The 12,559-nt window shown below is 35.2% G+C and overlaps 1 protein-coding gene across 1 annotated transcript; it reads right to left on the bottom strand.

The window, feature by feature from the left end:
• Positions 1 to 53: 53 nt before the first annotated feature.
• Positions 54 to 11,433, bottom strand: LOC126759853 (band 7 protein AGAP004871-like). The gene is made up of 4 exons (XM_050475019.1): positions 11,189 to 11,433; positions 3,567 to 4,083; positions 3,340 to 3,505; positions 54 to 341 (listed from the first exon to the last, which is right to left on the bottom strand). Exons 1-4 carry the CDS (start codon positions 11,316 to 11,318, stop codon positions 186 to 188), a joined length of 969 nt encoding a protein of 322 aa, XP_050330976.1. The 5' UTR covers positions 11,319 to 11,433; the 3' UTR covers positions 54 to 185.
• Between the last annotated feature and the right edge of the window lie 1,126 nt (positions 11,434 to 12,559).

Genomic DNA, 12,559 nt, shown 5'->3' with positions numbered 1-12,559 from the left:
GTAGTTTTGTTTTTATTCATTTATTTATTATTTATTTGATTATTACTGTTTATTTGTTTTATATGGTATTTTGTTTAACAAAATGACTTTGTTTCGAAAAAGTGGATCTAATTGTGAATTGGTATGCGTTTGTAATCGATTTCATATAAACTTAGAGCATTGAGATACTCCTCCAACAGTAACTGTCACTGATGATTCATTCCTTGAGCGGCGTGTTGCCGACACAGGTGATTTGTTGTGCAGTGCCCAAGAAACGGCGTTAACAATTCCATGGGTAGGGGGAATATTATGGTTGAATTCTTTTCGGCTGATATGCTGCTGAGCGTTTGTAGATAACGAAGCTGAAATAATGAATTGCAAATAAGTTAGAATGTATTGATTCAAATAGACTACTGCAAAAGCCTTTGGAAACGATAAAAAAGAAAGAAATTCATAGTAGGTTGAAACCTATCGGAAACGAAAGGTAAGATAACAAACATTAGTTGAATTTTTAATGGATATATTTTTAATACCATCGGAAAGAAGAGAATTCAGACAATTAAAGCCTGGCGCCTTCTTTTTTTTGTTTTTTTTTTTCTTTTAAAGATCTGAAATGAAATTTTTTTATGGAAATATTTTTTTCGTTGTTAGGTAAATTTAAAAATGCAGTGTGTTGGGTAAGTTATATCAAATTTCGTGAAAGAAATACATTTTTTTACAAGATGAAAAAAGTCAAAAGTTGGGTTATGTGAACTTTTTCACATAAATTTTGAGGTTAGGACTCGTAGTTTTACCGGAAATAGAGAAAACCGTTTTTAAACCTGACAAATGCAATCACGCCTCTCCCCTTCCTTTTCCTGACCACAGATCGCCCCTAAATTATTTTTCCCCTAATGTTTTTATCTTCCGCTTCCGATGGGTTTAATCTTATTATGATTTCTTTAGTTTTTAAAAATTATCTTTTCTGGTCTAAAAAAATATATTTGCTTGCTTATACAATAAATTGTTTCGAATACGAAGCAATGACGCTCATGTCGAACGACATAGTAACATTTTTCTTGAATTTATTCAGAATGTCCTCAACGTTATTCCAAAAAAATGCCTTTGCCAGACGAAGGATTTCTGTTTTAAGATAAGTAAATTCTGGCAATCCATAGGAAATCACTGAACCACCGCAATTTTTTTCGACACCTAGCAGAAACACTGCTGTGCAAATCGATACCCTAGAAATTTTTTTTTAAAGATTGAGAGAAAGAACAACAAAAACTTGCTGGCTGACTTACATACAAGACATTCGGCCAGGCGGTCAAAAAATCCGCATCCTCAATATACATGCAGACATGTTAGAATGCAGCACTCGGCACACTATCAGAGGATATACCCCATTGGAATATCTTCATATAGAACACCGCTTGCTTCCGGTAAACTAACATAATGCATCTCTCTTAAAGCATTTTCTGCTGCGAAATTTCCCAGACATTATCCTTGCAGTCATCTACTCGCAGTGGAATCACCTCCTAGGAACATCAAGGGAAAAACTCGAAAACTGCGAAAAATTAAACAAGGAGTTCCGCAGGGTGTGTCCTCTCAGCTTTTGTTTTACATCCATATCTCGAAACTCCCACAGACTAGGAAGCTTCAGGGCTGTCAGAATACTGCATTCCGAACTACGACAGAATGCCTCTTGATGTCTTCTACCAAACACCTGCATAGTGAGGCCTGTTAAGAAGCATAATGAACTCTTCTCTAGGCATTTCTTGCTGGGATGCTTTCTTAAACATCATCCTTGTAGTCACCTACTTGGAGCGGAACCGCCTCCTAGGAGTAGCTAGAGATCATTCCGCAACTACGTCGACGACATCACACAATACGCGACCAGACTTCGTACGCAATTAATTTCCGACATGCACTGACCGCCATTTATAGTGGAGCCATGAATACCTTCACCGACTTCTTTCTAGTTAAAAGGGTACTCGGAGTCAAACCACCACCCATTGCAGACGAAAAGCTTGAGTTGTCGCGAGAACCGAGAGTGACCCTTGTGCAGCTTAGTTCTGGATAATGTAGCAGGTTAAACTTCTAATTATCCAGAAAAGCCTCTGATAAACTAAACATGCAAAGAGTCTCTGCATAACACTAACCCACTCGCTTAACACCCATGCTCGTTTCCTGGACCCATTGCTAAGTGATTCCTATTGATTGCACTTTCACCTAAACGGATTAGGTACTAACTACCATACAACAATAATAACAAGTTCCAAAGCTCCTAATTTCTTTGATGGGTTGAATAATTTTGGTGCGGGCGATAGATCATACACTGATTAACAAAACTAACATAGTCTAATTCTCGTAAACGGAATCTCTAGGCAACAGTAATTTTGAAAAACGTTGCGTTGCTGTCAACATAACAACTATATTGGCTTCATAAAATACTATTTGCATTCCTAAAACCCAAAAATCAAAATATTGTGTACGTACATAAGTTTTTCAACGACTAAAACTGTTATGTAGTAAATTCTCTGCTGCTGGCGTATGCCGATGATATTGATATCATCGGCCTTAACACCCGCGCCGTTAGTTCTGCTTTCTCCAGACTGGACAAGGAAGCAAAACAAATGGGTCTGGCAGTGAACGAGGGCAAAACGAAATATCTCCTGTCATCAAACAAACAGTCGTCGCACTCGCGACTTGGAACTCACGTCACTGTTGACAGTCATAACTTTGAAGTCGTAGATAATTTCGTCTATCTTGGAACCAGCGTAAACACCACCAACAACGTCAGCCAAGAAATCCAACGCAGGATAACTCTTGCCAACAGGTACTACTTCGGACTGAGTAGACAATTGAGAAGCAAAGTCCTCTCTCGACAAACAAAAACCAAACTCTATAAGTCACTCATAATTCCCGTACTGCTATATGGTGCAGAGGCTTGGACGATGTCAACAACTGATGAGTCGACGTTGCGAGTTTTCGAGAAAAAAGTTCTGCGAAAGATTTATGGTCCTTTGCGCGTTGGCCACGGCGAATATCGCATTCGATGGAACGATGAGCTGTACGAGATATATGACGACATTGACATAGTTCAGCGAATTAAAAGACAGCGGCTACGCTGGCTAGGTCATGTTGTCCGAATGGACGGAAACACTCCAGCTCTGAAAGTATTCGACGCTGTACCCGCCGGGGGAAGCAGAGGAAGAGGAAGACCTCCACTCCGTTGGAAGGACCTGGCTACGCTTGGAATATCCAATTGGCGCCACGTAGCGAAAAGAAGAAACGACTGGCGCGCTGTTGTTAACTCGGCTATAATCGCGTAAGCGGTGTCTACGCCAATTAAGAAGAAGAAGTAAATTCTCTACTCACCTGTAAAGCGGATGGGCTCGCAGAAATTATTTCAGATGCTTCCTTTAAAGCCCGTGATGATTTCATTTCTCCTTCAGCTGCGATAACTTTTGCGCGAGCCTCTCGTGCCGCTTCTGCTTCAGCCGCCATGGCACGTTGTAATGCTGTCGGTAGTGAAACGTCCTTGCTATAAGTGAAAGCAATACGCTATAAGTTCACTGATCAGAACTTTAATAATCAAAACTCACATCTCCACACGTTCCACTTTCACACCCCACGGATCGGTAGCTTCATCCAACGATACTTGCATTGTATGCGAAATAGTTTCACGCTCCGTTAATAGCTCGGATAAGTTTCGTGTGCCCAAAACATTACGTAACGTTGTGGCGGCCAACAAACGCGTTGAATGACTATAATTAGAGACTTGTATGACGGCCTTAAGAGGATCGCTAATGCGATAATAAACAACTGCATCAACCGTCACTGTTACCGAATCCTTGGAGAGCACCTCCTGTGGTGGCACATCAAACGAAACGGTGCGAAGATCTACTTTACAGTAATCATCTACGCATGGTAATACGAAAAACACGCCAGGACCACGGGCGCCTCCACTGCGCAGTCGTCCCATGCGAAAGATGACGGCGCGTTCATACTCGGAAACTACTTTGAAGCAGACAAATATGGAGATCGGAAAGGTGAGTATCATTACTACGACAGAAATCGCCGTCGCGAGTATCTCCACACAGCCCATTTCGTCATTCTCTGCTACGGTTGGAAGAAAATTATTTACACTTTATTGAACATTGTTATTTTTTTAATTAAGAAAAATGTTTTAAAATAATTTTGTTGTTTTAATTCTAAAAGGCAAGAAAAAATCCTCATTCCTTCATTGTTCCTTTTAAAAATAATTAAAGTTGAAGTATTGCACATATAATTATTTGACTTGGGCAAATACATACATACATACATATGTATGTACATATTCGATTTCAAAGCTGCACGAAAAGCATACATACATATGTACATATGTATGTATGTATCATTTGTGGTTAAAATGTATTAAAATCATAGAACCAAAGCAAATTTGATTAAACTTCTGCTAGAACTATAAAAAAATAAATACTTGAACATACATACATACATATGAACATACTTGAGCTATATTTATACGTGTGTGTATGTATTTTATAGTAAAAGAATTACAATATGTTTCACCATACTTTTATGTATATGCCAGTTAAAAAATAACTTTGAAACCCATTTCCATTTTTTCTTAACGCAGACATAATCATCAATCAAGTAAATAAATTGAAGCCTCCCATAAATTTTAAAAACTAAGCTTCTTGGATGTTGAAAAGGCAAAAACTGCCTTCTATAAAATCCATTCACTTTTGGAACCCATTCGGCATAAGCAAAAAATGTTGCAACCAATCAAAATTCGACTCACAAATATATAATTCGGAACGTTGAGATATGTAAGTACTACAAGTATTTTACTATAACAATTAATTAAGTAACATAATTTTCAAATGGCGTTTGCTTTTAAGGGGTTACATGGGTTTTCCTCAGGTAAAACAAGCCTTTTTCAATAATTGTTTTCTCATATAAAAAAAGGAAATATTTTATTACAATTTTTTTTGTTACAAACATACACTATTAAAAATTAAGAAAATTCTGAAAATTTTGGAACAAAATATTTTAAACTCGGCCATTGCGACGCCATTTCCGGTGACCGCTCGGAAAAAAGATGCGCCCGCGTTGGCAGGATAACAGTGAAATACGTGTTTTAGTTAAAACCTTAATTTAGAACTTGGACGAAGGGGAAAAAAATGGATTTTTGGCAGACATTTTTACAAAAAAATTAAACTTTTTCAAATATTTGGAATCGAAAAAATTCTTCATGAGTAGTTCTCGAGAAATCTTGCCAACCGACTTCAAAAACAGTTTCGAGAAAAACGCATTTAAAGACGGCGCACTTAGTCTAGCTAGCCTCGAGCGCACAAGTTCTCAAAGCTGTATTCCGGAAACTATTACCCGGATCAACTTGAATAAAAAAAATCGATTTTTTTGAAACTCGTAAACTCATGAAAATCCCTTAAGAAGATCCTCAATTTTTATATCAGATATGTTAAATTCTGTAAATCAATCTTATGCAGTCGGTTTCGATAGTAATTCGTTACTAGACTTATCGCATGAATATTTTGCGCAAAAATTTCACTTAATTTCGGAACATTCGGTAAATTGAGCCTTTTCCTCTATACAAAGGAATGCAATAATTTCTAATAAAATAATAAGAACATGATTATAAACATCAACATCTAGTAATATTAAAAAATAATTCGAAATTCCAATAGAATGTAGTATAGCTACATATATACAATATACACTTCTGGTCAATAAAAACGCACCACCAAGTATAATTGAAATAAGATCACATTAGAAATTTGTTATAAAGTTAGAATATTAGGACAATTTTTATAAGTTTTTCCACATAGTGTAAATTAGTTATACACAAGAATTTATCTCGAAAATGGTTTTTATAAGGAATAGCCAATTAATTCAAACAATTTTACAAAAATTTATTTTCCATGATATTCATTATTAAGTAAAAGAAAACAATATAAAGCTAATTTAAAGCAACTAACTCATTCTCAACACTACCGATAGAAAAGTAGGCTTCACAATAGGCTCTTCTAATAACGAGTTGTTCCTCCCTTAGCCTCAATAACTGCCTTAACTCTTGAAGGCGTGGAATTCACTAGGATCTCAATTAATTTCCTTATAACGGGGTCATACCAAACCAGTACTAAAATCTTCATCAATTGAATTTTATTTGTTGGGTTCTGTTTAGCAAGTTCACACTTTATTATTGGCTAACTAAATGTAAAAATTCGAGCTGAATAAGACATTGTATAGATGTTTTATACAAAATTTTTTCCAATCTAAACTTAGCCATTTTTGCACGATGGCATAGCGCTGAGTCATCCTGGAAGATTAGGTAATCCATATAAGGATAATGATACTAAAAAATTGTTAATCACTCTCGCATATTTCTGTGCATTCAATCATCCATCAACAAGGTGCAGAGGTCGCAAAACGGAGTATGGAAAGCAGCCCAAAATCATTTGTCTTTGAGGAAACTTAATTTTCTTTATTACACATTTTTCCTGGAACCTCTCACTACCTGAACGGCTCAGGTAAACCAAATTTTGAGAGCTTAGTAAATTAAATTTGCTTTCGTCAGAAGACAAATTTTGGTACTTTTTAGCCCAAGAAAGTCATGTAGCCTTCATTTTTCGTGTTAATGATGACTTTTTGGCAGAGAGTCTGAGCTTCCGCCTTATAAACCCATATTTCTAAGCCGTCGACGTATGGTTTCGACACTTAAATTCAATACTGCATCTTCGCTCTAAAGTCGCAGAAGTTGTCTGTTTTCTCAATTGGCATTTGAGGACGACCTAATCCACTTTTCCGCTCCAAAACATCACTATTTTTTTATTGTAAAATAGGAAAATACTAGTTGAATGGCTAAAACCAATTCTAGCCGAGAATATCACGTTTCTTCATCTAGGTATATCATTTATAATAACTATGATCAGGCATCACTTATCAGCTTCAGATAATGTGCAATAACAAATATGGTAAAACTATTTTGTTCTTATTTCATATGATTAAATCCGAAGCATAATATTCAAGTACTATCGGTTTGTTTAATCTCTATAATCTCTGAACACATTCAAGTGCCACCGTTTTATTGGTAGATATTACACATTTTAGTAGGTTGATGAATTTTTTACTAAGAATTTCGATATTAGTATTAAAACTACATAGCATATCAATATGCTTAATTCATTTTCTAAATATCGTACAAGCAATTAATAAAAACTCGATTGCTTCCCAATGAAGCAGTGAGATTTAATGGAAATTTTTCATTTCGTTTTGATTAGCTATTTTATATAGCTTATAAATTCTTATAATTGGCTTCGAAATGGTAAATGGATTCATAAATATTTGCACATGGATTCATAAAAGTGCAAGTGTAAAATTTGATTGTATTCTTAAATTGCATTGCATTGCCAATATATGTATGTATGTATCTCCAATTGCACGCGTGTAAATATATATCAGTCAAAACGTACGATTGTTTATATATTAATTTGTTTTTGCATATCCATCACTTATGTACATATACATACATATATACATAGATGCCTATATTATTAATTTTTCGGCACTTGAGAAGACCTCATGAGCTTCCGCCGTTGCTTCACGAAAATTAAAAACAAATTTTCAACTGATTGTGTTTTCAATGATGAGAACCTGTATAATTGAGTTTATTCTGGCTGCTTTTGGCAGGGGATTTGCATAATTTAATGGCATATGAAAATTCGAACGATTTATTTATTGTCTTTGCGTTTGGTTTTTGGTATTTGAGTTTTTAAAAACTTTCGGAAATCGTTTAAGCCAAAGATTACGTTGCGTGTGAGAGCAAATAGACACGTAGTAATATACGCTTTGCTTTCTCATACGGTAAATATATTTAATAATTTTCCAATAATAAAATTTGCAATTACTTTCGATTTTAATGATTCATTTGTACTTGTGAAAGATCTGTTGTTGTTGAAAAATTAGATTTAAAGCTGATTGGCGGCGACATACGCCCGCAGGATGGGGCTGACAGATTGAGAAGACTGCAGGAAATGTCTAGACAAGGTCACCAGGGAAACAATGGAACATCTCTTGTGCATTTGTCACGCATTGACAAGATTACGTTGTAAGCATCTAGGGTCGCCACGGTACACTGGAGGAGGTATCGTTAGTCAGGCCGCAGAGTCTGTTAAAATTCGTGTCAAGCGCGTCCAAGTTCTAAATTAAAATCGTGTCAAGCGCAGGCATTCTAAATGATGACTACTCCTCTTGGACCTATCAACTGAACTCCACCTGGTATTATCGACAAGGGCCAAAGCTGGCATATGCGTGGCTTATTGGCCTATCCGATTAACCTAACCTAGCCTTTGCTCTTTTATTTCATAAGTCGAAAGTAGAGGCCTACAAGCTTTAAGCCTACTCCATTTAAGAGCACAGTTTTTTTAATAGAAAATCATCACAATAATATTCTCAGAAGCTGGTAAAAACTCTCTTCCTGAACCAGTTTTCCATAAAAGAGATAAAAACCTTTTCTGACTAGTTCGTTTTCGGCTGAAAAATTACAGTTGTGAACTGTTAGTTCTTCTGGCTAGCAGAATGTTTACTACAGGGTATGCTTATAGTTGTAAATTTAGTTGCAAAATGAATCAAATCACTGTATGTTAATTATATTTGTAGATATGTACATATATCCATCGACAAGGTAAATTATTTCCCGTTCAATGCACTTCGTTGGCATTTCAAGTGTTTATTTATCTCTCAAACACCATTTGGCGCTGAAATTGCGAATGAACATTGCCTTGTTTATATTTAAGAAGTTAGCAAGTTAGAAGATAAATCATGTATTATATTATACGGAGAATTTTCTGCTATCGGTTAGCGCATAATACTTGTATTTTCGATTTTGCATTGCATACATATTATAATATAATATATGCATATACTTACATATCTACATACTGTTATAAATGTATCATTCAATGGCGAGTATCTAGAACTGTTTACCTTTATCTTATTTTATGATTTGACTTTCTAATGATATAAACAAAAATTTTTAAAGCGTGTCTACTTATGTACATATGTACGTACATACATAAAAGATAATTTTAGTACATACATATAATACATACACATACAACTATTTAAATTTAAGTAATATGCTAGTTTAGTGTTTTTATATACTTTTTAATGTTTATGCATTATTATAAAGCAAATAAAGCGATTAAAGGCATAAAGATTCTCCATCTACAATACACATATTTGCCCCTATGTATGTATGTACTTATATATTTACTAAGTATGTTGAACAAAAATTGTGTAATAGAAATGTATTAAAAGGAAAAGCAGTGTTTCTCCAAAGGCTAAATATTAACGGTACTAGGTCATTCTCCGCTATCCAAAAATTATTTGCGACCATCACTTGAATTAAGTTATTGAAATACTAGAAATGTTTGCCGAGTAGTCTTGTCAGAAAAATCCCAAAAAATCATTCAACTGTTCGGAGATACACTGTAACTAATATTTAAAATCTGAAAGTTTGAATACTGAGTTCTTATTTTTTATACACTGAATATGATATATTAAGTTTGCCAACAATGGAAATTTTGATAAAAGACCAGAAGGAAAAAGTCAACGGAAAAGATTGCCCCATCATAAAGTATATATACGTTAAGGAACTTAGTTCATCAAAACAGTCTTTTTAAAACGTATTGTGTCAATAAAAAAGCTCGTTTGGGTACCACATATATTGTCTGTGCTTAACACCGATTAACATCTGTGCTTTGTGCTGAAACGAAATGAAATCGAATCATTTCAGAAGGGAACGGTAACAGGAGACGAAAATATGGATCAAATACGACAATAATGTGCGAAAAAGATCATGTTCGCAAAGCCAAGATTAACGCCTCTCAAGGTTAAGCTGAGTGTTCGGTGGGATTGGAAAGGAATCATCCACTATAAACTGCTCCAGCCTGGTCGAACGATTGATTCTACATTTTACTGTCAACAACTGATGAGATTGAAGCAAGCAATCGAAAAAAACGGACAGAACTGATCAACTGAAAGGGCTTCGTCTTCCATCAGTACAACGCTACACCACACACATCTTTGATGACTCGGCAAAAACTGGGAGAGCTTGGCTGGAAAGTTTTGATGCATCCACCATATAGCCCTGACCTTGCACCATCGGACTACCATTTGTTTCGGTCAATATAGAACTCTCTTAATATAGTAAAGTTGGCTTCAAGAGAAGCCTGTAAAAATTACTTGTCGCAGTTTTTCACCGAGAAACCAGAAAAGTTTTACACTGATGGAATAATGTCTCTAGCGGAAAAATGGCAAAAAGTGATCGACCAAAATGGTACATATTTGGTTCATTAAAGTTCATTATAAATAAAAAAAAAAAAAGTTGAAGTTTGATTAGAAATACGAGAAGACTTTTTCGACTACCAATATAATATCTATATGGTAAGTGTTACGAGCTAAGTTGATTAAACCATGTCCGTCTGTACGTATGTATATCCGGGAAATAGTTCCTTATTGTTTAGATGCCGATCTGAAAATTTGCACACCTTCTTTTCTGCCCAATACGCTGCTTATTTGTCGGATCAAATTCAAGTATGTACGTGTATGACCAGACATCTTCAAGAAATTTAGCATGCCTTGGAGCGCTACTATATCCGAGAGAATTGTTCAGATCAGACTACTATAGCATATAGCTGTCATACAAATTGGCCGATCAAATTCAAGACTTTATATGGAGAAATTTTTTATTTGACAATATATCTTCACGAAATTGGGCATGGAACAGATCGAACAATTATAAAGTCAAGATTAAGATTTTTTTAAACTCTTTTATACTACAGGAAATGTAACTGTGAAAGACAATATAGCTTCGGTGCAGCCAAACTTATCGTTTTTTCTCGTTTGTGTTTTTATGATTTGCGTAGAATGACTCGGTTCCAGCAGAATTTAGCAATATCGTTACAATTTTGTTGCACTTTTCGGTCATTTTGGTGGTTTTTAAGATTCAACAAAATTGCTTGTTATTAATTATTGAAACTATATGCCTATTAGCAAAGGTAATTTTTTCACTTTTAATGTAAATATGTCCATAAATTATTATTATTTTTTTTAATTAACCAATTTACTATTTGTACAAAAATATCAGTCTTAAAAACTTGTTTTTTTAATATTGTATACAGTAAATTTTGTGGGTATGTACATGTTTTCAGTCCTTGGTAGACGCGTGATCCTTGCGTAGTTGGCGAACGGACATCCGTTGTTGGATAGCTGATAGCATGTGAGGAGGCTGGATTTACACGCGGGCGATGTTGGCTAGGTGTAGTATTCATTTTTAAATATTATCAACAAAACCGTTAGTTCTTTACGATTTTTAAACTCGCGCTATTTGCACAATTTCACTGCACCAATTAAGCAAATATCCAGCTTTAATACTGGCCGATTAGATGATCTAAACGTTGGGAGCTAGGACAAGCAACTAAATTGAGTTAAACAAAAATTGGAAAGCGCGAAGAGTTTTCAAAATTATTATATGCTTTTGTGCTTAATATAAGTATGTCTGTATGTACCTATGTATGTGTGTTAATATGTAGTTGTATACGATTGTTCATGAACGTCTACATTTTTTTGGTCCAGTGTTTATATTCCATGAGGTGTTCCTATTTACGTATATATACAAAACTTGGCGGCACACACTGGAAAATGTTTCCAGCGTATTGCGTCTACATGCATTTGTTTATAATTTTTACAAACAATATAGCCATCAACTAGTGGCTACGAGGTTTATTTTCTTCTAATTAAATGAAAATGTAAAATTTTGTTTCGAAACGGGATATATGGTATAAATTCATACATATTTTTTTTTTCAAGCACCTACCTACAAACGTACATGCTTAAATATTTTTAGACATTTTTGTTTTCATCGACCGTGCAGTACGAATACATGAATGTTTCTGATTTCTATTTAGTTGTTAATGTACTGCATGGCTGATCCACTCGTGCGCCGTCCTCTGCCGCAATAATCTCTGTGGCTAATCAGTCAATGAACAGGCAAATTATTGGGTCGTTTTGGAGTAAATGTATCAAGCAGTGTTCAATTTTTCATTTGGGGTCGAAAATGTTTTGATTAGAAGGAGTAAATACACAAACACATGTCGAATATATCAAATAGGATGCAAGGCAGTTCCGAGAAGAAGGGGCTTTGATATGACATTTTCTCCTTTCAAAATGCCAAACTCACTTGTTGTTGTTGTTGTTGTAGAGGTAGTTTTTCTATACTGCGGAAGTGACAGTCCTTGGCCGGATAAAAAATGCGGGACCGTTCCGCTTTCGTATGTAGAGCCGACTGTAGTGGGAACTTCCAAACATACATATGTACTTGTCGATCATATTTACTGAGATTTAATTGCGTAGGTCATTTTGAGTGGTTGATGTATGTATGTACATATGTATATGGTTGTGTGAATGTTTGTATATGGCAATAAATGACTCCAAAAACAAAATCTTTTGTTATTCAACCAAAAAGCATCTATGGTTCCTTATAAGATATTTAGGGAGTATTCTAGTCTAGAGG

The sequence above is a fragment of the Bactrocera neohumeralis genome, chromosome 5 (assembly GCF_024586455.1).
Source record: "Bactrocera neohumeralis isolate Rockhampton chromosome 5, APGP_CSIRO_Bneo_wtdbg2-racon-allhic-juicebox.fasta_v2, whole genome shotgun sequence".
NCBI classification, from domain to species: Eukaryota; Metazoa; Arthropoda; class Insecta; order Diptera; family Tephritidae; genus Bactrocera; species Bactrocera neohumeralis.
Note: the sequence above shows the minus strand (reverse complement) of the source record. Positions and strands in the feature narration are given on the sequence as shown.